Source organism: Aquarana catesbeiana, linkage group LG12, assembly GCF_042186555.1.
Source record: "Aquarana catesbeiana isolate 2022-GZ linkage group LG12, ASM4218655v1, whole genome shotgun sequence".
Taxonomy (NCBI): Eukaryota; Metazoa; Chordata; class Amphibia; order Anura; family Ranidae; genus Aquarana; species Aquarana catesbeiana.
This window is the reverse complement of record NC_133335.1, coordinates 171,775,651-171,800,009: the sequence shown is the minus strand read 5'-3', so window position 1 is coordinate 171,800,009 and position 24,359 is coordinate 171,775,651. Positions and strand designations below refer to the sequence as shown.

General features: G+C 43.7%; 1 protein-coding gene across 5 annotated transcripts in view; it reads left to right on the top strand.

The window, feature by feature from the left end:
• Nucleotides 1–23,931, top strand: part of MGAT5B (alpha-1,6-mannosylglycoprotein 6-beta-N-acetylglucosaminyltransferase B) — a 280,078-nt gene extending 256,147 nt beyond the window's left edge. For 4 of the 5 annotated variants that reach the window (XM_073606206.1, XM_073606208.1, XM_073606207.1 and 1 more), the window contains 3 exons: nucleotides 1,894–1,968; nucleotides 4,869–5,131; nucleotides 21,942–23,931. In XM_073606206.1, coding sequence (XP_073462307.1) covers nucleotides 1,894–1,968; nucleotides 4,869–5,131; nucleotides 21,942–22,140 — 537 coding nt within the window. In that variant the 3' untranslated portion in view covers nucleotides 22,141–23,931. The remainder of the gene's footprint in view (nucleotides 1–1,893; nucleotides 1,969–4,868; nucleotides 5,132–21,941) is intronic. The other variant, XM_073606210.1, reaches the window with a different exon arrangement.
• Nucleotides 23,932–24,359: the final 428 nt, after the last annotated feature.

Here is a 24,359-nt window from a genome sequence, read left to right as displayed (position 1 = left end):
GAGCTAATGATATTAACATCTGCTCTGAATATCACAATCTAAAGTAGTTATTGCTGGTAATGGGGCATCTAGTATGGATCCGGGGCCTAAATTCCCAGAGTCTGTGTGTTTTGGGGAGACATGGACTTGAATCAGAAACAAGACCACTCCAAGGGTCCCCCAGGCATACACCCCCAAAGAGTAGTGTTCCCATAAAAGCCAGGGTCCATAGTCAGTGGGTAGTCCCCTCCAAAAGCCCCTGTCCCAGTTGGGTCTGTCACGCCCACCTTCATATAACACTTTCTTAACTATTTAGGCTTTATAGTGATATTGCTATATATTATTTATGTTAATCAGATATTAATCAGTACAAGACCATTCCTTGAGTTCAGTTTTTTTTTTTTTTTTAACTGCAAATCGCTTGTAATAATATGACAATGTAAACATATTCACTGTATTATACATGAAAAAATGTGCCTAATATAAAGTTGCCAAAAAATAACAAATGCGTACTTAAATATCAAAATGACAGAGTCACAATGACATCAGATGGTTGATTGCAGCTGTTAAATACAGAACATTAAAAAAAAAACATTTAAAAAGTTATTAAATAAGCCATTCCGTGTAAATTGCATTTTTAAAAGTATTTTACAACTTGTAAAGCAGAGAATTTATTAAACCAGTCTTCCAAATTAAAAGCCTCATATGTTCATATAAAACCATGTAAAATAATTTATGTGGGCATATCAGCTCATAGTCAAGTTAACAGTGCATGCTGACGCTGCTAAATTAGGTCTGGTTGTATGGGCTCCAATGACCTGGTTACAAAAGAGTCACTTTAGCACAGTTTCCGTGTTTATTAGATGGCATTAGTATCTGGCTGAATGCTTTCATTTGTTGCCTGGAATTCTGCTTTAAAGCCCAATTTCAGGTGTTCTTCAACCTGGAAGAGGACCAGATCGCAGATTAAGTTGGTCTTTGGGGTAAAATGCAATTGATAGGTTTGGAATTGAACTAAGAGCTTTTTTTTTCTTTTATTTCTTTTTTTTTTTTTTAAAGGACTGGACAATTAATTTTTATGGAAGATGTAAGCTTTAACTTTAATTACAGGTTATTCTAGAGGTATTATTATAAAAAAGGAAGTATGCCTAACTTATTGATTGTTCTAGACCAGTGGTTCTCAGCCTTAATCAGACAAAGTCCCTGTAAATCCTTCCAAAACCTTCCATCCCCCAACAGTAAAAAAAAAAAAAAAGTTTATACTAACACACTAAAAGTATGGTAATACAAAATATGTGTTGAAATGTTGGCGGGTTCTGAATGGGGCTGGGTGCCACTATGAGGGGATGAGGATTCTAGAGGTAGTTAGGGGACTCAGCGCAAGAATTAGTAGCCCTCTACAGCATGAGGATTCTGGTGTAAGCTGGGAGCAACAGTGTGGGACGGGGTCTCTGGTGGGATCTGGAGATCTTTTTAGGAGGCTTGGGGCTTTCCAAGGGCATTGTGGAAGACTGGGGCGCACTGCAAGGATTGGGGGTACTGTGGAACATTTTTTAAGTCTGTGGGTACTATGGGGGGGCAGCAGCAAGCTAGGGGTACTGCAAGGGGCTGGAGGGCTTTTTGGGAGGTAAGGGGACACTTAGGGAGCTCTGAGGACTCTCAGGGGACTTGGAAGCACTGTGGGTGGTTCAGGAGTACTGTGGACCACTATGGGGAGTTCAGTGGCACCATGGGAGTTGGGAGGCAGTGTGGGAGGTTAGGGGATCAGGAGCTGGCTGTAGACCCAGAGGAGGGAGGCTGTGCAGCCCAACAGTGGGCCACAGCTTAATTGTTGAAAACCATTGTTCTGAGCCATCTAGAGTTTTTCTTTAGTGTCCTAAAACAGATAAAAAATGATTGTCTTATATTCCATAGGTGGATCCATACCTGCCTTATGAGTTTACAAGCGAAGGCATGCTCCAGAGGCTCCATGCTTATATCCAGCACCAGGTAAGCTGTATGCCTCCTACACAAGAGTTGTCCAAGAAAAACCTTATCATTCCAGGCCCACATTTTTTTGGAGTGGGGGGGGGGCGGTTGGTGTACATGTTAAAGAGACAAGTGTAATGTATATAGTAAATGATAATTTAACTGTTTTATTTTTCCACAAACAATTTTTTTCTGTTTTATAGCTTGTAATTTTATATATACATGAGCATGACCATGTTCCCTCTAAATATATACATATGCTAACTCCTGCTAACTCAATCGTTGAACTTTATTGATTCTTTTATGTCACTGCAAGTCTTCTAGACAGAATCTGATTGAAAACAAAAACTCTCCGTATATTCTAATCCTGGGCTTACACCTCTAGCATTTCATTAGAGCGTTTGGATGAGAATGAATAACAATCACTTTTCCAACCAAGGCAATGGTGCCTTCAGGGACTCCACTAATTACAAATGACTTTAATTTGAGTACCATGTCAGTGTCTCGATTTTCCTAGAACATTCTACTTCCAGATTAACTTTGACAAGTGCATACACATAAGACTAGTTATGATTTTTCTTGGGCGGCAACAAATTCAACAATTAGAAATGTATTTGTCCCCATTAGATTTAAAAAAAAAAAAATCTATTTTTCTTCAGATTTTTTCACTAAACTAGTGAAAAACAATTTTTTTTAAAATCAATTGTTGAATTGTCCCCTTTAACTCTTAAATAATCAAAGAACATTCTGAACATTTTGTTTCAACAAAATTGTACAGGTATAGGGCCAGCTTTGTGGTACGACATACCTTATGTGCCCTGGTATCGCCTCCTCCCTTACATAGGGCAGTAATTAGATATCATGCTGCCCTAGATACACTTCTACCCCTTGTGTCATGTGAATATTTTTTGTAGAAATTGATGTTATAACGCATTAATGCAAGCATGAGGGCTTCGTTATATGCAGAATGCCTTTCAACTGTGCAGACTAACCAACCAAAAATAGAAAAGGTTTCATGTGTCCAGAACTATATTGAGACTTCTGACTCTTAAAATACCCTGAACCCTCCCTTATTATTCTCTTGCTAAATGTAGCCGCAAATGTCTAGAGGTGACCAGAAAGAGAAGCAAAAAAAAAAAAAAAAATCACTATTGGTACATTTTGCTTCTTGTTGCTGCTCCCTTTAACCTTGTTGGCCTAGACACTGGCCCACAAGGACAATTATCGTAAGTAGAGCCCTGGGCTTATGTATGAAAAGGGGGTGCCCATACAATTTCTTGTGGCCCATAAAAATCAGTCAGGACCTCTATCTCATTTTTAAACTAGAAAAAAAATGTATTCAGAAGCTAATAGGCTGTTATCCTGTTATGGAAAACAGGAGAGGCCTTGCTAGCATGCTTTTCAATATCATAAGCTCCTATGGGATGATCTAAGCTGGTATCCCAGGCTACAAGTAACCCAAGGGACCTCTGGAACAGTTTTTTTTTTCCTGGCAAGAAATAGATACTATTCATTATCAAAATAATCATATCTGACATTGCTGACCTCTTTCTGAAAATACCAGTTGCCTGGCTCCAGCTTCTATACTTTCTGAGACACTAACCTGGAACAAGTATGCAAATTAGAAAGTCAGAGTGAAGTCAGAACTATTGATCTGTAGAAAGCATTGAATCCATTGGAACATCTTAGCAACCTGACAACTAGCATTTTCAGATGTTAGCAGTTACAGCCTACGTATTCTTCTCAAGAGGTGGCACGCATCTCTTACAACGGAGGCAGGGAAATTCTTTGGATGGGTGTGTCCTGTTCCGACTGGCAGGGAGAGTTATTAGCAGTGACAACACTCATACTCCTCCTTCTCAGGATGCAGCTATGCAGGGTAACAATGCTACAATAAATTCACTACAGGTCATTTGGTGTTGTCAATAAAGATGATCCGCAACTCCATACATGCGCTTCAATCTTTTGTTGTTTATTGTAAACAAGGCCATCATGGCTGAAACGCGTTAACATCTGCTGTACCTACCTGTTTTTTATGGAGTATCAATACATTTGAAAATATTGAAGAGCGTGTATGGAGAAAATATTGAAGAGCGTGTATGGAGAAAATATTGAAGAGCGTGTATGGAGTTGCGGATCTTCTTTATTGGTTACTGTGTTGGCAGCTGAGCAACTGCTTTTCCTGCACCCGACAGCTCAGGAGGTTATTCGGATGATTTGGGGTAGTAGCACCTTTTTCCTTTCTGTTCATTTGGTGTTGTCACCCTATGAAAGGAAAGCTTTTTGACTAGCATGAACACCAGGTGTTTTTTGGAGAAAGACAGATGTTGGGGTTAAGTTAAAAAATTACTTATTTACATACTGTGGGCTAAAGATTAATGCATTTTCATTCTTATGTATGGTTGAATACGAGTTTTAAAAATATATCAGCCCTATATTACTGTATGAGCAATTTTAATGTTTAAACTACAGAGCAATTTAGCCATAGTGAACATTTCCTTTGCAACACATTAACTTAGGTTCAAAGATTTAAATCACTCAGTAGAATAAGATGAAAACTGCCCATGTAGTGTAGCTGTTAGGTGCCTAGCCACCCATTGATAGTACTGATTCTGCTCCAGCTTAGAGTTTGCTCAGTGTGACTGCATTAAATTGTTAATTCTATGAAATTCAGACTGTTTGATGGCTCCCTCTGGGCCACTGATAACATATCCTGGTTTCTTGCAAATGTTCATAACATGTAATGGTTGCCAGTGTATAATGTCGTTTAAATTCCTTTTATGTCTTTCTCATTTCCTTTTTCCATCAATCCTTTCCCATTCTGCTTTTAACTGCATTTGATTTCTGCATTTTTTGTATAATTTCTGCGCTTTTCATTTTGTTCACTGTACCATCAATCTAATAATTGATTTATACTCCAGGAATTTTGCTCCCCTCCTTTGCCCTTTCCCATCCCCTTGAACACATCCCAGCTCCCTCTCCCCTCCTCTTTGGTTCTCATTAATCACACATACCTGGTTTGGCCATCCAATGAATCTGCTCCACCTACCTGGCCCCCAGTCTCTGCCATGCAGGTCTGGCTGTCCGCAGAAGGGGAATCCTGCACAAGTGCTTGCTGGAAGCATGATTTGGTGTGTGAGCCCACATACTTCAGTTTAATCAATCAGCGGCAGTTTCTTGAGCAGTGAGTATACTGGAACTTACAACTAAGGTTTGATAGTCTTGAAACAAATGTATTGTAAAACGTCACATGTAGCAATCATTTTGGCATGCACTGCTATAGTAAAATTAGACCGCCAGGACCTATTCATTAAGGCTACTTTCACACTGAGGCGCTTTACAGGCGTAAAATAGAGCCTGCGAAGGGTCTCTCCTGTCACTCCAGTGTGAAAGCCCAAGTGCTTTTACACTGGAGCAGTGTGCTTGCGGGACGTTAAAAAAAGTCATCTTTGGGGCACTTTAGGAGCGGCACATACACCGTTCCTAACGCAGTCCTGCCCATTGAAATCAATGGGCAGCGCCGACGAAGTGCCTACAAAACAATTCAGCAGCGGTGCTTTGTGGGCGCTATTGGCCCCTTCATCGGCTGCTAGTGGGGGTTAAATGCACCCTGTTAGCGGCCTAAAAGTGCCACTAAAACGACGGTAAAGCGATGCTAAAAATAGCGGCGCTTGACACCCCCACCCCAGTGTGAAAGTGCCCTAAAGGGAAAATGTAGTTTATTTACATTTATGGTTTTATTACGCTTCCAGTCAATCATGATATTTGGGATTTTCTATCAGCTTTCCATTCACATGACAAAGGTTGCTATGACAAAAAAAGAGGGAGAATCTTCTCCAAGAGCAATAAAAACCTGACAAGGGCTCTAACTCCTTACTGTAGTATCTAAAAACTAACACAACTATGTGGATTTAAATGTCTTTTAGGCTTCTAAATTCAAAAAGAAGAATCTAACATCTGTTGAAAGTAACACTGTCTATTAGGGCTCATTTCCACTTGCTTTGCTGTCTGAAGAGCAATCCGCATTGGAACCGCTTTCAAATAGCATTTGACAGGCGATAAGGAGGCCCTGTATCTTCACTGCCTGTTTTAACCACCCAAATGTCAGACTACCGCACCACAACTGCTTGAATTGGTTGTATCAGCGGGTGGTAGTGCCCAATGAGAGGGACAAGGGGTACAATTCCTGTCATTGTGGATGCAGAATTTATACACCTGCATTCCCAGCTAAAGGGTGAGCAGTTGAGGGGAGGTAAAAATATGGCTCAACCGCAGATTTTTTTTTCCCCCAACCACAGGTGTAAACAAGCCCTAAGTGTCTTAAAGGATGGCTACTTTTATATGTACTATGTTACCATAAGTATTGGGACGTCTGTCTTTATACGCACATGAACTTTAATGGCATCCTAGTCCTTAGCCCACCCTTTACAGCTATAACAGCTTTAACTCTTCTGGGAAGGCTGTCCACAAGGTTTAGGAGTGTGTCTATGGAAATGTTTAACCATTCTTCCAGAAGCGCATTTGTGGCACTGATGTGTACGAGAACATAAAGAAAATAGAAGGCGTGTAGCCTAGCGCAGTATCCTCAGTAAAATATTTTTATTGTGTACAAAAATAGGTATTGTACTCACAAGTAAAGACTTGAATAAAAGGACATAATATCATTCCTCCATAGGAGTCCAATTGAAACTGTCTCGCAAAAGCATAGGCTGACGCGATTGGAGGAGTTCCTCTTCCTCACAGCCTATCAGAACAAGTCCAGCTTGCATGCTTAAATGTGATGTACTGGATGAAAGGTAATAGTTCAGGGGGAGTGGCCTTTTCTCATTAGTGGGTGTGGACACACCATATACCAATCCCAGCACACCACATCCAAATTCACATTCAGCAGAGTAGTATATACAATTAAACATGTAAAGTACAACATGCGTAAAAGTTAAAAAAGAGATAATAAATAATACATAATAATAATACGTTTTTAACTTTTACACATGTTGTACATGTTCTTAATTGTATATACTACTCTACAGTGGTGAATGTGAATTTGGATGTGGTGTACTGTGATTGGTATATGGTCTGTCCACGCCCACTAATGAGAGAAGTTGCAACTTTTTACGTCACACGGTATTTGCGCAGCAATTTTTCAAACAAGTTTTTTTTGGTAAAAAAAAAAAACTGTTTCATGAATAAAAAAACTAAAAAACAAAACGAAAAATTCTTACAGGACTGTGCCATCATAAGGGGCAGGGTCACCACCCAGTGACCATGCCCCATGCCTTTATAAGTCGTTGTGCACCGTGAACACAGCATTACAGCGTGAGAGAGCGTTGTGTCAACATCGGAAGAAAAGAAGAGGGAAGAAGACGATGGAGAAGACCGGGCCACCGCTAGCAAGAGAGCGGCAAAAGAGCAGAAGATAGCAGAGGAGCCCGGCAGAAGAACCGGAGAGTGGGAGAAGAGGTCAGAGAGCAGGAGAAGAACCGGACACTGGGAGAAGAGGCCAGAGAGAGTGGACAAGTCGGAAGAGACCCCCAAAGTCGGAAGAAGACCCACGGAGCTGCCTAATTACTTTCAAAACCTGTGTGTAGTGTGTTTTTTTTTTTTTTTACACTTTTTTCCCCAGGTGAATGGGTAGGGGTATGATGTACTCCATACTCATTCACATAGGGCAGGGGGCCGGGATCTGGGGGCCCCTTATTAAAGGGGGCTCCCGGATTCCGATAAGCCCCCCGCCCGCAGACCCCGACAACCAAAGGCCAGGGTTGTTGGGAAGAGGCCCTGATCCTCATCAACATGGTGACAAGGTGCTTTGGGGTGGGGGAGCTGCAGGGCGCCCCCTTCCCCAAAGCACCCACCCCCCATGTTGAGGGCATGCGCCTGGTACGGTTCAGGAAGGGGGGGGGGGGGCGCTCGCTCGTCCCCACCCCCTTTCCTGACCGACCGGGCTGCGTGCTCAGATAAGGGTATGAATTTTGGGGGGACCCCCACGCTGTTTTTTTAGCGTAGGGGGTTCCCCTTAAAATCCATACCAGACCTGAGGGCCTGGTATGCTCTGCAATGGAGCTCGCAAGGTGTTAATCTCGCAGATAAAAGCTGCGACACTGACTTCCTTTTCTAGTCCCGTCGTACTTCATCACGTTCAAAATGAACATGTGTGGGCAAGTCCGTAAGTCCTCCGTAAGTCCGTCAAGAAGACCGTCGGACCTAATCTGCTGGAAAGTCCGGTTGTGTGTGCGCGAGTCCGTTCATTTGGAAAGTCCGTCGGATAGACCGTCGGACCAGTCCGGTCGAAAAGTCAGCTCGTGTGTACGCGGCATAACTGGACTATGTGTAGAAGTATGAAAATTACTTGTGTGCACATTCATGAACACACTCGTGTGCATGATCATGTACAGTATTTGTATGCTTGACTACTGCTAACTGCCATGTTCACACTGAACCTGTTGGGATTAAACACATAAACTCCCAGACATTTGCAAAAACATTGCTCTAATATGAAATTTTTTTCTCAAGGGGCAGAGCGAGAAAGCACTGCAATGTGGACAAGAAATTTTAAGCCATCCAAGTTAAAAACAATCTCTTAGAACAGTGGTTCTCAATCTTATCTATATTCTTCCAAAACCCTCTATGCTTAAACAGTAAAAAAAAAAAAAAAAATACAATATATTGAAATTCTGGAAGGCTCTGGATGGGGCTGGGTGTCTCTACTGGGAATGAGGTTTGTGGAGGGGACTTTGCAGCAGACTTGGTGGCCCTGTAAGCAGGGATGTACTGGCCATTGGGACCACCAGGAGCTTCCCAGTGGGCCGATGGCTCAGTGGGCCAGTTTCTGTGACAGAGGACTCAGGGCTAGGCTGCCTGGGAGTGGGGTGGTGGGGGCGAGCACCACCGGCGGGTGGGGTTGATCGGGAGTCTTTCTCCCAGCAATAACCCCAGGGGAAGAGAGCATGGAGGAAGAGGAGAGCCATAGAGCGGGATAGCCGACTGTTACAGCTTACATTACAATTGACTCCACTTTACTCGCCATCATACACAGCCCCGCCTCCTCCTGGCCCTGTGCCTGTGATAGACCAATGCTGGGATGTGTTCTGTCTATCACATGCGCGGAGCCAGGAGGAGGCGGGGCTGTGTATGACAGCGTGTAGATTGGAGTCAATTGTAACGTAAGCTGTTCTGGCATGCTATACTGCTCTGTAATCCTGCAGCTCTCCTCTTCCCCCAGTCATAATGAGGCCGCCCTCTCTCTTCCTCTGGCCAGGTGAGGCTGCAATGGTGGGCACGGTGAGGCTGCAATGGTGGGCACAGTGAGGCTGCAATGGTGGGCACAGTGAGGCTGTGATGGTGGGCACAGGTGAGGTTGCAATGGTGGGCACAGGTGAGGCTGCATTGGTGGGCACTGATAAGGCTGCATTCATAGGCACAGGTGAGCCTACTTTGATGGGCACTGGTGAGGCTGTGCTGAGGGCCACTGGTAAAGTTGTTAACATTTATTTGTGTAACTTAATTCTGCTTAAAACATTTAAGTGTCATTTCATGAGCTAATTTATGAGGGCGTGTTTAGGGGCGAGGCAGGGTAGGGGTTGAGTGGGTCAACTGGTGGCGTGTAACCCTTGAGGCCTGGCTGGTAGCTCAGGACTTGAAATTTTGGGCCCTGAGGAACCCATCCAGGTAACCGGCCGGCCTGGCACAGCCGCATAATGCAGAGCCATTGAATATATAGCAAAGGATGTGGAGCTAACTAAAAAGACATCAAAATAACAACAAAAATCCATTCGGTACAAATAATGATTCAAACAATATGCAAAATCTAACGTAGCTAAAAGTTCATCAAAAGTGTCAATTAATATTGAAATGTGCAAAAATAAGTGCATAAAAATATTTTCAGCAAAAAATTGATATATAAACCATGCTTATAATTAAAACAATTATAGCCAAACTATGTAAATGGTATTAAAGTGCAAAAAGAGTGCAAAAATTTGCAAATTAGTCTCTTCGAATGTGCAGAGAAAAAACTGCAAAATATGCAATCAAAGCAGTAAGCGTAATGTGTCCCAGTGCAAGAAAAAACTCTGGGTAGTGGGATATCACTTGTGAAAGGTGGAAGGAAGTAGGATCACGCTACCCAGAGAAGCGAAGCCCTCCAGCAGCGTGCTGTCACTGCTGCCGGGGGCTTCCCCCTTCACCCGGTCTTCCTTCTGGGTTTGCGTGCTCCTGCTGTGTGGATAGCCGTGGTGACATCGCTCTTGTGCAAGTGCACAGAATACTGTTTTTGTGCATGTTTGCAAAATTAAAGTGGGCTGGTCTGGATGAAGTCCAGGGCCAAATTTTTGTCCCAGTCCAGCCCTGCCTGTAAGGAATGAGGTTTCTGGAGGGAACTGGGGGGATCTGTGTGTCTCTGGATGGGGCTGGGGTTTTTGCAGGGGCACCATGGGAGCCTTTTGAGGGCACTGCAGGGGTTGGGGTCAATGTAGGACACTGCAGGGGATTGGGGACACTGTTGACATTTGGGCAGCACTGTGAAGACCGAGGGCTCTCAAGGGGCCTAGGGAAACTTGGAGAGGTTGAGGGACATCATGGCCCACTATGGGAGGCTGGGTGACAGGTTAGTGAAACTGCTTGAGGTTCAGAGGCAATGAGGCCGCAGCCCGGCAGTGACAGTTGAGAACCACTGCCTTAGAGCTTTCAGTCCAGAGTTATGGTGGCAAAGGCTGAAAATACCCCTGGTGATTAAAGGGTGCTAGTTTTGCTTGTTTTCTGTACCAGTTACCTATGCACTTGTTTGTAGTGAAGTAGATACATATACAGTGCCTTGCAAAAGTATTCACCCCTTGGCATTTTTCGTGTCTTGTTGCCTCACAACCTGGAATTAACATGGATTGTTTGAGGATTTGCATCATTTAATTTACAGAACATGCACACAACTTGGAAGATTTTTTTTTTATTATTGTGAAGCAAAGAACAAATAGGACAAAAAAAAAAAGAAAAGTCAATGTGCATAACTATTCACCCCCCTAAAGTCAATATTTTGTAGAGCCACCTTTTGCGGCTATCACAGCTCCAAGACGCTTTGGATAAGTCTTTATGAGCTTGCCACATCTTACCAGTGGGATTTTTGCGTATTCCTCCTTGCAAAACTGCTCCAGCTCCTTCAAGTTGGATGGCTTGCGCTTGTGAACAGCAATCTTTTAGTCTGACCACAGATTTTCTATTGGATTGAGGTCTGGGCCATTCCACCACATTTACATGTTTCCCCTTAAACCACTCAAGTGTTGCTTTAGCGGTGTGTTTGGGGTCATTGTCCTGCTGGAAGGTGAACCTCCGTCCTACCCTTAAATCACACACAGAGTGGTACAGGTTTTGCTCAAGAATATCCCTGTATTTGGCACCATCCATCTTTTCCTCAACTCTGACCAGTTTCCCTGTCCCGACTACTGAAAAACATCCCCACGGCATGATGCTGCCACCACCATGTATCACTATGGTGTCCTTTGGGTGATGTTTGCGCCAGACATAGCGTTTTCTTTGATGGCCAAAAAGTTCAATTTTAGTCTCGTCAGACCAGAGCACCTTCCTCCATACATTTTGGGAGTCTCCCACATGCCTTTTCGCAAACTCAAAATGTGCCATTTTGTTTTTTGCTGAAAGTAATGGCTTTCTTCTGGCCACTCTGCCATAAAGCCCAACTCTATGGAGCGTGCGGCTTATTGTCGTCCTATGTACAGATACTCCAGTCTCTGCTGTGGAACTCTGCAGCTCCTCCAGGGTTACCTTAGGTCTCTGTGCTGCCTCTCTGATTAATGCCCTCCTTGCCCGGTCCATGAGTTTTGGTGTGCGGCCGTCTCTTGGCAGGTTTGCTGTTGCATTAGGTTATCATAGATTTGATGGTGCTCTTAGGGATCATCAAATATTTGGATATTTTTTTATAACCTAACCCTGACTTGTACTTCTCAACAACATTGTCCCTTACTTGTTTGGAGAGTTCCTTGGTCTTCATGGCAGTGTTTGGATAGTGGTGCCTCTTGCTTAGGTGTTGCAGCCTCTGGAGCTTTTCAAAAAGGCGTGTATATGTAATAACAGATCATGTGACACTTAGATTGCACACAGGTGGACATCATTTCACTAATTATGTGACTTCTGAAGGTAATTGGTTGTACCAGAGCTTTTTATGGGCTTCATAACAAAGGGGGTGAATACATACGCACATGCCAATTATCATTTTTTTTTATTTCTGAAAAAATAGTTTTATGTATAAATTTTTCTAATTTTACTTCACCAACTTAGACTATTGTGTTCTGATCCATCATATATAATTCAGATTAAAAAAACATTGAAATTGTAATGTAACAAAATAGGTAAAAATCCAAGGGTGGTGAATACTTTTGCAAGGCACTGTATGTGTAATAAATGAAAACAAACAGGAAAAAAAAATTACACCTTTTATTCAAGCTGCCATCTCTGCACTGGGTAGATGATCCCTACAGGCTTACCTACTGCAAAGAGCAGTGTGCAAAAGTGTTACCAATCAACAGCTGTCTTTTTTGCTTTTACAGCCTTAAGGGATAAAAGTTAAAATGAAATAGGATGTGAGCTACTGCATTGGATATCATTGCTGTGGTTTGCAATACCATACTTAATTAGCTTGTCGATGTTTTTACAGTAGAATTAGGGAAAAAGAATGCAAAAGGTTAGCTGACACTTTACAGACTTCTGTATTAGAAAAATAAACCACCTTGTAATTGTTATAGGCAATTGCCAGCTTCATGCACTTTTTTACACCATTATCTTACATTTCATTCCACCCAGAGCCTTAGAATTACAGACCAGCATTGACTATTGGTTGGTATGCGTTAAAAATCAGCACACTGTAAACTTTCAACAGTTGCACGAATAGCTCAAAGGCACATTGAATACAAAAGGATTTGTGCTCAAATCCAAGGTGGTTGTTACATTGAAAATAAAAGCTACCCAAGATCTCAACAGATTTGTTATGGTCTTTTATTTTTTCCTCTCCATGGAATGTGCCAGAAAGGAAACAGTATCTGATTGAAATTAAAATACGTCTTAAGTTTTACCTGGAGAGAAGAGGGGCTTTGGGTAAACCTGTCTTCTTGTTAACCTCTTAAACCTTCAAGAGGAAACAAAGCTTTCAAAGCCTCTAAAATCAAATACAGAGGTAGACAATCATAAGGACTTATACTGCTTTAGGGAACATTTATCCACTCAAGGTGAAGACAAATTCAAGTCAAATGCTCAGCAGAGATATGGGTTAAATGCAGTCAACATACAGATATTATGGACTGAAGAGTTATATTCACACATTAGCTTTCACTCCCAGAAGGTTACCTCATACTCTTCCTGTAACAGCACAAACCCTCACAATAATATTCCCTGTTCTAACATTAACCCTCCCTGTAGCCAATCTTCCATTTAACCCTAAAGCTAACCCTCCCTGTTACCACAACACTAATCTTTCCTTTAACCCTAATGTTAGCCCTTCCTGTAGCCTTAAACTAACCCTCCCTGTAGCCCTAACATTAATCTTCCCTGTAAGCCTCATACTAAATTTCTTTGTAATCCTTACACTAACCCTTCCTGTAACCCTAACACCAGCTTGTGACCCTCACACTAACCCTTCATGTAAGCATAAGGCTAACCCTCACAACAGTCCTCTCTGTAAACCTAACACTACCCTCCCTGCAGCCCTAACACTAACACTCACACTATCCCTTCCTGTAACCCTCATATTATTCTATGTTACCCTCACATTATCCCTCCCTTTATCTCTAGCACTAACCCTCCATATAGCCCTAATATTCATTCCACTTTAACCCCACTTTAATCCTTCCTGTAGCCCCTAGTCTAACCCTCCCTCCCAGGTAAAAGAATGAAAACCTAATATGGTGTTTTGCACTTCTCCTGGAAATTGACAAATATAAGTCTTGGATGGTGGATCATGGAATCTGATACCACTCCTCATGCATAAATCATTCCAGTTCTTGCAGAGATGCCAGAGAAGGAAAACAAACCACAACCTTGTTCTCCAAAATTTACTATAGTGGCTCTATCAGGAAACGTTCCATCCGCTGGTAATATCTATCATTTGGCATGCAGTACTGACGTCCACCAGCAGGTGTCTGTTTGGAACTGTCAGGAGAGCTTTCCCCTGCTGGTGTTATCTCATCTTTGGGCCGCAGTACTGGTGTCCGCCAGCGGAGGGATCCTGGCAGTGTGAAGCAGACAGCACCTCCTGCGATCAGGTGTCACCTGAGGCTAATTGCAGGTGTGCATATAAATACCCGGCAAGCATTCAGATGCTTGCCCTGGTATCGTCCTTGCACCCTGACCTGTTAGCCTGTAACCTGTAACTGGACCTGGACCTGAACCTGTACATGTACCCGATCCCATCCATTATCTCCCTCTCCTGTCCTGCCCTTGTTCATCTGCTGATCTTCTGTGTATGACCCTGGCCTGGCTAACATGTCTGATTTTGGTACTTCCCTTTGGCTGTATATATTATCTGTTGTCTGTGGGTTTCGGTTGGTTAGTTGAGCACTATTTGTATTTGGGGTGTTTACTACTTATCTTTGATAAACTTTATATTATTCACCTTACATGCGTTTTGGTTTCCTCTTTGCAGTCCACACAGTCTGGTCACACCTCTTTATGACAGGGCCATCTCTGACCAGAAGTGACTGCACAAAGGAACCATTGTAGTGCTGTTACTGCTACTAAGATGCATTTAGAAACAGTTGTTCTTGCCTCACTGGTATTGGAGGATAACAAATATTGTTGTCTGCTATTGAAAGAGTGGGCCAGGGATCAGCTCCTGGAATGTATCCGTCTGGCCCATTCTCTGGTTGATCAGGGTAGATTGCTGTTTAAAAACGTTCAGCCCCTGATACAGGTGTGTGCTGAGCTAGCCTTGTCTAGCAGTCCTAAGGGTTATGATTTTTCTCCCCCCTTCAGTAGTGATCAGGTGGAGTCTCTAGTATGGCTGTTGGAGGATGATCCGGCTTTTTTCACTGAACATTTTTCCTCTTGTTCCCAGCAGGTGTTGTCTGATTGCATTTGTTCAGTACAATCCCTGGTTAGACAGGCTGTTTGTAAACCAACTTTTGTTCAACCTGTGTTACAGGCCTGGTCAAACTTGTTGTACTCAGCCTCTGTCAGTTCCCAACCACCCAATTCTGTGTCTAGATACCAGCCTGCTGGGATGTCTTCCTCTCCGTTGCCCCCAACAACCACAGTTGAAGACCATTATACCCTGCTACCAATGAAGTACCAGTACCCTGTTTCCTCCTGCTGCACCTACCCTGCCTTTAACCCCTCTGATTCTTCTTGGCTGCCTACATCAATTCCACTAAATCTCCCTTCAAAATGTTCTCTCTCTTTTACCATCCTTCTGCTCTTCGCTTCTATCAACTGTATCCACTACCTATAGCCCTGTACCCACATACAAATATTCAGTGGCTAAAACCAAAAAGAAGCGGAAGTTTTTCCCAACCCATACCATCCTGCCATCACCCAATCCTTCCTCCACACCAGTTAATCCACTCCAGCCTGATGTTCCAATGCCTGCTGTTCAGTCTGTTGTGCCAGTGTCTCTGCCTGTTGTCCAGTCTGATGTCCTGGTGTCTGCCCTCCAGTCTGATGTTCCCGTGCCGGCCTTCCAGTCTGATGTCCCCGTGCCGGCCTTCCAGTCTGATGTCCCGGTGCCTGCCTTCCAGTCTGATGTCTCGGTGCCCGCCTTCCAGTCTGATGTCTCGGTGCCCGCCTTCCAGTCTGATGTCTCAGTGCCCGCCTTCCAGTCTGATGTCCCGGTGCCTGCTTTCCAGTCTGATGTCCCGGTGCCTGCTTTCCAGTCTGATGTCTCGGTGCCCGCCTTCCAGTCTGATGTCTCGGTGCCGCCTTCCAGTCTGATGTCTCGGTGCCCGCCTTCCAGTCTGATGTCTCGGTGCCCGCCTTCCAGTCTGATGTCTCGGTGCCCGCCTTCCAGTCTGATGTCTCGGTGCCTGCCTTCCAGTCTGATGTTTCCGTGCCTGTGTCCCCGCTTGAAGTTCCAGTGCCTGTGTCCCCGCTTGAATCTCCGGTGCCTGTGTCCCCGCTTGAAGTCCCGGTGTCCCAGTCTGAAGATCCGGTGTCCCAGCCTCAGCCTGAAGTTTTGGTGCCCGTGTCTCGGCCTGTCACGCCAGTGCCCATCATCTGGCTTTCTTGGCCAGTGCTCGGCATCAGGCTTGCTGATCCGGGGCCCGTTACCTAGCCCACTGGGCCGGGGCTTGCTGAGCCGGTGCCTGTTACCCAGCCTGCCATTACGGTGCTTGCTGCTCGGCCTGATATCCCAGTGTCTGCTGCCCAGCTCGCTGACCTGGAGCCTACTGCCCAGCTCGATGGCCCAGAGCCTGCTGCCCAACCCGATGACCTGGAGCTTGCTGCCCAGCTCGATGACCGGTCTGCCCTGATGTGCCCGCGGTCTGCCCTGATGTGCCCGCGGTCTGCCCTCATGTGCCCGCGGTCTGCCCTGATGTGCCCGCGGTCTGCCCTGATGTGCCTGCTGCCCAGCTTGATGTGCCCGCTGTCCAGCTTGATGTACCTCCGTCCGTTGTCCGGCTTGATACCATGGACTTATTACACGCCCAGCTTGATTTGCCTTTGCCCGCTGCTCAGCTTGATGCCATGGGCTATTCGCTGTTACATCTAGTTGGAGCGCCCGGAGGTCGCTCCTTTGGGAGGGGTACTGTCAAGAAAGGTTCCATCTACTGGTAATATCTATCATTTGGCGTGCAGTACTGAAGTCCACCAGCAGGTGTCTCCTGGCAGTTTGGAACTGTCAGGAGAGCTTTTCCCTGCTGGTGTTATGTCATCTTTGGGCCGCAGTACTGGCGTCCACCAGCAGATGGATCCTGGCAGTGTGGAGCAGACAGCACCTTCTGCGATCAGGTGTCACCTGAGGCTAATTGCAGGTGTGCATATAAATACCCGGCAAGCATTCAGATGCTTGCCCTGGTATCGTTCTTGCGCCCTGACCTGTTAGCCTGTAACCTGTAACCTGTAACCTGAACCTGGACCTGGACCTGGACCTGAAACTGTACCTGAACCTGTACCCAATCCCATCCTGATCCTGTCTTTCCTGTGTTTCTGTTCCCTTGTAGCCTGATCCCATCAATTATCTCCCTCTCCTGTCCTGCCCTTGTTCATCTGCTGATCTGCTGTGTATGACCCTGGCCTGGCTAGCGTTTGTGATTCAGGAACTGCCCTTTGTTATCTGCTCATCTTCTGTGTATGATCCTGGCCTGGCTAACGTGTTTGATTTTGGTACTTCCCTTTGGCTGTATATATTTGTTGTCTGTGGGTTTCTGTTGGTTAGTTGAGCACTATTTGTATTTGGGGTGTTTACGTGTTTACTACTTATCTTTAATAAACTTTATATTATTCACCTTACATGCGTCTTTGGTTTCCACTTTGCAGTCCACACAGTCTGGTCACACCTGCTTATGGCAGGCTCTACGATATCGAGGTCTGGTGACTGCGGCGCCCAGGGAAGGTGCGAGACTTTGCATGCTGATAAAACCACAATTTGACAGCCCCAGCTGTGGAATCAGAGCATTACCGTCTTGGTAAATAGTGTTGTCTTCGGTAAACAATGTTTGCACCAAGGGTTTCACACGGTCGACCAAAATTTGTACATGGGGCCTGCAGAATACCAAGATATGGCTATCCAGACCATGATTGCGCTGTCACCATGCTTTACCATTAGCACAAAATAGTCCTGGTCGTAAGCTTGGCATGGTGTTCACCACATGTAAACACGTCTGGTGGTTGGGAATAGTGTGAAGCTCAATTCATCGGACCATATTACAGTCTTTGATCTATAGTCCACGCTTTATGGGTGTTGCACCACTCTCTCATTCTGAGTATTAATGTCAGTCACTGTTGGTTTGGCAATTTCAGCTCATCTGTGAATGTTTTGCTTATGGAGTTCCCTCCGCACAGTTTCATTTGTCCTATCACACAGCGGAAGCAAAAGAATGTGAGGAAAGGGTGGATAGCCTGTTTTAAGGTCCCCTTTTCCCTCATGGGATGGTGGCGGTAGGAAAATCAAACCCCCCAAGGTTAGCTGATTGGGAATGTTCTGTAAGTTCTGGGGGGTCCTCTAGGATAGATAATTTAAAGTCACCTGACCCCCAGAACATTCTAGAAAGTACAAGGATCACCATTTAGACAGGAGGCTGAGGGGGGTCTTTGCCAGTCACCAGAGGGATATTTGAGACGCTCCCCATTGATTTTGGCTAATTTTGTTTACATTTTCAAAGTATTTATTGAGTAAGAGTTATCATGAAATGTTATTGTTTAAATTTTGTTTTATTAACCTATTCAGATCCGCACTATAGCTGAATGACTGCTACATTGCGGACCTGCTTTGCCGGGAGGACGTCTATTGATGTCCTCCCGTGCCCAAGTGGCCAGCACGCCTCCTGAGTCTGTGAGACTCGCTGGATCACAGATCGGAGTAAGGGGTCGATAGTGACCCCTTACCACGTGATCAGCTGTCAGCCAATGACAGCTGCTCATGTGATGTAAACAGAGCCAGTAATCGGCTATTTTTTCTCCTTGCGCTGAAAAAAAATGACCACTGGAGGCTGTGAGAGGGACAGCGGTCCCGATCATGGAGAGCTGCCGCCAGCTCCTCAGTGCCCACCTGTGCCACCTGCCAGTACCACCAACATTACACAACAGTGCCCACCAGCACCACCCATCAGTGCCCACAGTGCCACCTATCAGTGCCCACAATCGGTGCCTCAACAGTGCTGCACCTCAGTGTCACCTACCAGTTCTCGTCAGTGACACCCATCAGTACCACCCATCAGTACCACCCATCAGGGCCCATCAGTGCCGCCTTATATGTGCCCATCAGTACCGCTTTATCTGTCCCCATCAGTGCAGCCTATCAGTTCCCACCAGTGCCGCCTCATCAGCGCATATCAATGAAGGCGAAAAATTACCTGTTTGCAAAATTTTATAACAAACTATGAAACGTGATTTTTTTTTTTTTCAAAATTTTCCATCTTTTCTTGTTTAGCAAAAAATAAAAATCTGCTGTGATTAAATACCACCAAAAGAAAGCTCTATTTGTGTGAAGAAAATGATAAAAATTTAATTTGGGTACAGTGTTGTATGACCGCACAATTGTCATTCAAAGTGCATCAGCGCTGTAAGCTGAAAATTGGTCTGGATAGGAGGGGGTTTAAGTGCCCAGTAAGCAAGTGGTTAAAGCGGAGTTCCACCGAACTTTACAAGGTGGTCTTAAACTAAAGATCACCCCTCCACCCCTCTTTTTTGGATATATATATTTTTATTTATTTTTTCCTACCTTTTCAGAAGTACAAAGGTTTACTTCCGTCCCAGTAGGGCCACAATGAAATACGTCATTTTCTCTTCTGCAGCAAGCCATCCTCCTTCTCCCTCACTGCCTTCTGGGACCTGTGTGTGTCCCAAAAGACGAGGTGGCCATTTATAAAGTGCTGCACGACTCGCGCATGCACAGTAGCAAACCGGCTGTGAAGCCTGAAGGCTCCACTTCCAGTTTACAGTTTGCACCCGAGCTGGTGGACGAATCTGCCACGGAGGGCCAACATCGCAAACTACCTGGACAGGTAAGTGTCCTTATTAAGTCAGCAGCTACAGTACTTGTAGCTGCTGACTTTTTAAAATAAACTTTTTTGACGCTGGAACTCTGCTTTAAGGTTTTCAAATATAGAAGAAAAAAAAACAGAGCTTAAATTGACAATAGACAAAGAAGTTCCATTATAGAAGTTACATACATTTAGGATACAATGTCTACGTAATGATTGCCAAGGGTACACGTTAACGTAATACTATATATACACATATGTGAAACAGAAGAATCACCAGCGTGTCACCATCCACACTTAAACAGCTGAAGGCTTACCAGAGATCCAGCAACCACCCTTACTCAGGGGGTCAGATAGCGCTCAATAAGATCTCAAATCCACTCAATAGGAGCCTGCGCATCCTCTCAGATAGCCGCGAATGGTGTGCAATGGAGAACTCCCAAACAAGCCAAGAAGCAACATCCGTAGACACTCAGTGATACTCAATAACTATAGTGCATGAAAAATACAAAAATCCACATAGCGCAATACTGTAGAAGTTAAACATTTAATAAAATCATAGTGCACTTAAATGAAAACGGCATAAATGAGCATGTATATACATTGTATCCAGGGCTGATCAATTTCCCTTATGCGCAGTAGCATGTTTACTTAACTCTTTCCGACATGTTTCGTCATGATGGAGTCACGTATGATGAAATGCGTCGGGTTACGTACACACGCTACGGTGCATACACGACCGACATTTGGCTATTTTACATAAAGGAAACTGATCAGCCCTGGATATGATGTATATACATGCTCATTTATGCAGTTATAATGTAAGTGCACTACAATTTTATTAAATGTGAAACTTCTACAGTATTGCGCTATGTGGATTTTTGTATTTTTCATGCACTACAGTTAAGTAACAGAGTGTTTCCGGATGTTGCTTCCTGGCTAGTTTGGGTGTTCTCCATTGCACACCATTCCCGGCTATCTGAGAGGACACACAGGCTCCTATTTAGTGGATTTGAGATCTGATTGAGCACTGTCTGACCCCCTGAGTAAGGGTGGTCGCTGGCTCTCTGGTAAGCCTTCAACTGTTTGTGTGGATGGTGACACGCTGGTGATTCTTCTGATTCACATTTACTACACGGATCCTTTATCCTCAGCGGGTTTCTTATAAGACTTCTTTTATGGACTCTAGTTTGACTACTTCCCATTTGAATATACTGATTATATTGATTTATGCACTTTATTATATAGCACTTTAAGTTATGTAATTACATATTTAGAGCTGCACTTTGTTTAGAAATGTAATGTGCCTGGTATCTGGGTATAGTGTACAGCTGCTTGTTTTTGGTTCTGAGCACGGATATACACCTTCATATATCCATATACTGCATATATACACATACATACTAAGAGAAAAATAAAGAAAAGGAGGAAAAATAAAATAAATAAAATAAAAAATATAGGAAAGAAAAAACGAAAGAAGAATAGAAGAAAGGGGGGGTGGATATGGAAATAGGAAAGGGTCGCTTGGGGAAAAAAGGGTCTGGGGATGGAAGTGGTGGAAAACATAGATGCGGGAGAAAGCCGTAACACTCCATCATGGTTGGAAGAGAACAGTAACAGGGTCCATTTTAGCCCAGGTCAGAAATTCAGATGAACTTCGGAACTCTGACCAGGGATAATTGTTTATATTTGTGAAAACCAATAAACAAGGCCGCGACCATTATTAATCCAGTTTGGTGTGTCTAGTGTTCTTTGTATGTTTGGAGTTTATACCACCTACCGTCCCATGTTACATCACTTCTGCATTTAACATGAAACATGTCACTTTCATACCTGCAAATCACGTAGTGTATCCATATTTTTGTCCAACCCCTGTAAGCCTAACACTAACCCTCACTGTAGCCAGAACACCTACACTCCCCGCAAATAAGTCTAAGCATCACACAATCTTCCCTGTAACCCTAAGACTAAGTCTCCTCAGAGCCCTAACAATATGCCTCACATCAGTCTTTCCTTTAACACTACTTCCTAGTGCAGCCTTCCCTGTAGCCCTAACTCTAACCCTCCTTGTAGCTCTAACCCTAAAAATGCAATGTTGTTTGTACACATAGAAATCTGAGAATGTATTAGTACAGATAGAGTTGGAGAAAGAGATTGGCACATCACTTTTTTGTGCAAGTGTGACATTACTGCATTGTGTCACCATGACACAGCCTTCACTATTTATAACTCTAAAGATAAGCTAGTAGTAGTTAATAAGCAAAAATGTTTCATAGGCCGTAGTGGGGACATCCCTGTTGTATTTCATATGCTTCACATCCCTCTGTCACTCAGATCTCATTTAATCTACTTTTTTTCTCTTAGGCTTGGAGCCCAGTGTGACAGTACAGAAGCTGTAATGAGCCATTTGTATCCTGCAGTGTCACCCCAAGTCCGTGAATGTTACCTGCAGAGGGAGCCACTGCTCTTTAGTTGCTCAGGACAAAACACAAAGTTCCGTCGGCTATGTCCGTGTAGAGACTACCAGCGGGGACAAGTAGCTCTGTGCAAAGACTGCTCTTGAAACAACAGCCCATTACTGAAGAGTCACAGCCACGTGTACAGGTCCCAAGCCTGTAACTCCATTTAGAGGCTTGGATTTCTGTCCTGGGTTTTATGCTGCAGCATAAAGCAATATTGTGTAATATATACATCTGCACAGAACATTGTCTAAGAATTTTTGAAGCCAAGTGAAGATCTCCATGCTGTGCTATGGTGTTTGGCCCTTTCACTATGCAGGGGGTCATCAGAATTTTTAGAAGAAAAGCACAATGAAGACATCCATGAACAAACCTATATTAGCAGACTTTTGCTGGTTGCCCATACATAGGGGATTGACATACTTCAAGAGAAAGGCTATATTCTAACTGCAGTTTCTTGAGATACTGAAGTACTGCAGTCTGGTGTTTTGCCTATAGTGGCTCTTAGGAGTGAAACTGCCATTCCTACAGTTGTTGTGACATTTTTTTTTTTTTTACAGAAATATTACAATACAAAGGGGTTGAAATAACTGTTACATAAAATCAAGTGGACCAAATGTGAAGTTTATGAAGGTAACCAATTTACTGCCTTGAAGCGTAAATTGTGCTTGTGAAAATATATGCACTTTCCTGATAAGTTGAAGCTCTGAATAAGCCTGGAGGGTTCAGAAAGAAGCGTGCTGAGCAATAGATGTCTTTCCTTTATTAATGTTAATAAAGATTTGAATGGAAAGTGAAAGACATTGTCACTGTTTAGACTGGAGTGTTTGGAAAGTGAAAAACCTTGTCACTGTATAGACTGGACCGTTTTAGATATCGTTCATCGTTCATTGTCCTCACATCAGTCATTCCTTTAACACTAACACTGACCCCTACTGCAGCCTTAAAACATCATCCTTCCCTGTAGCCCTAGCTCTAACCCTCCTTTTAGCTCTAACCCTAAAAATGAAATGTTATTTGTGAACACATAGACATCTGAGAATGTATCGGTACAAATGGAGTTGGAAAAAGATTGGCACAATGAACGATGGTGAAAAATGAACATGGCCTACACAAGAACATGGCCTACAGATGTTTAATGGAATCTGCAGGTTTTACTTATTGGGTTGATGTTTAAACCCAAAAAGATAAGATTAAAGACATGGTGTGTTACACTATATGGCCTAAAGTTTTTGGACACCTTACTGTCACCCCTATGAGCTTGTTGAACATCCCATTTCAAAACTTGGAACCTTTGTAGTCAATTTCCCCTTGGTAGCTACAACAACCTCCATAGCTCTAGGAAGGCTTTCACAAGACTTTGGAGTGTGTCTGGGGGGCATTTGTGTCCATTAGATAAAAGAGCATCCAAGAGGCCAGGTACTCATCCCAAAGGTGTCAAGGATGTCAAGATAAAGATCAAGGCTTTGTGTAGGACATTCATCTTCCTTCACATCAGACTTGTCAAACTGTGTCTTAATGGAGCTGGCATTGCGCACAGGGCACAGTCATGCTGGACCAGATAAGATCCTTCTGTAAACTGTACCCACAAGTTTGGAAGCACGTAAATGTCTAAAAAGTCTATGTATGCTGTAGTAATACCAGCACCCTTCATTGGGCACAGCTGAACTCAATAATTTAGAGGGGATCCAACATACTTTTGGCCAGATAGTGTAGGCGTGATTGCCAAGTGTCCACAAATGTTTGGCCATATAGTGTATACTGGTGGTCAGTAGGTGTATGTAAATGTTTATTCATTATGAGTAGGGGTAACGAACAGAAAATGAACAATGAAAAGAGATGGTCAATTGTTGCCCTGGCCTTTAAACCTGTTAAATCCCAACTCCTGCAAAACATTTTGAATATATAAGGGAATGGCTAGAACCTTTGTCAGGTTGTATCTCTATTTGTGAGTTCCCCTTGGACAGGGTAGGAAACAGGACATTTCTTGAAAGGGGATACAAACAAAAGCAAGAGTACATGAGGAAGAGGTAGAATATCTAAATATGTTTCTATTGCTATCTTCCTGTCCCCATAGTTGACCATACCCTTATTTCTTACATGGGTGTCAGTTACATGCAGTAAGGGAAAATCTCCCCAGTAGGGTCACAGATAGAATTAAAAACCTGACAGTAATATTTACTCTTCCCCAATCCATCCAAAACAAAACAAACAAAATGCTGGAGTTTAGCAATGTGAAACCAGTCTGTGAGTTACATGTTCTGTCTAGCAAGCACTGCAGCAATGCTACGGCATATGCCTGTGTGTGTGTTTTTTGGTGCTT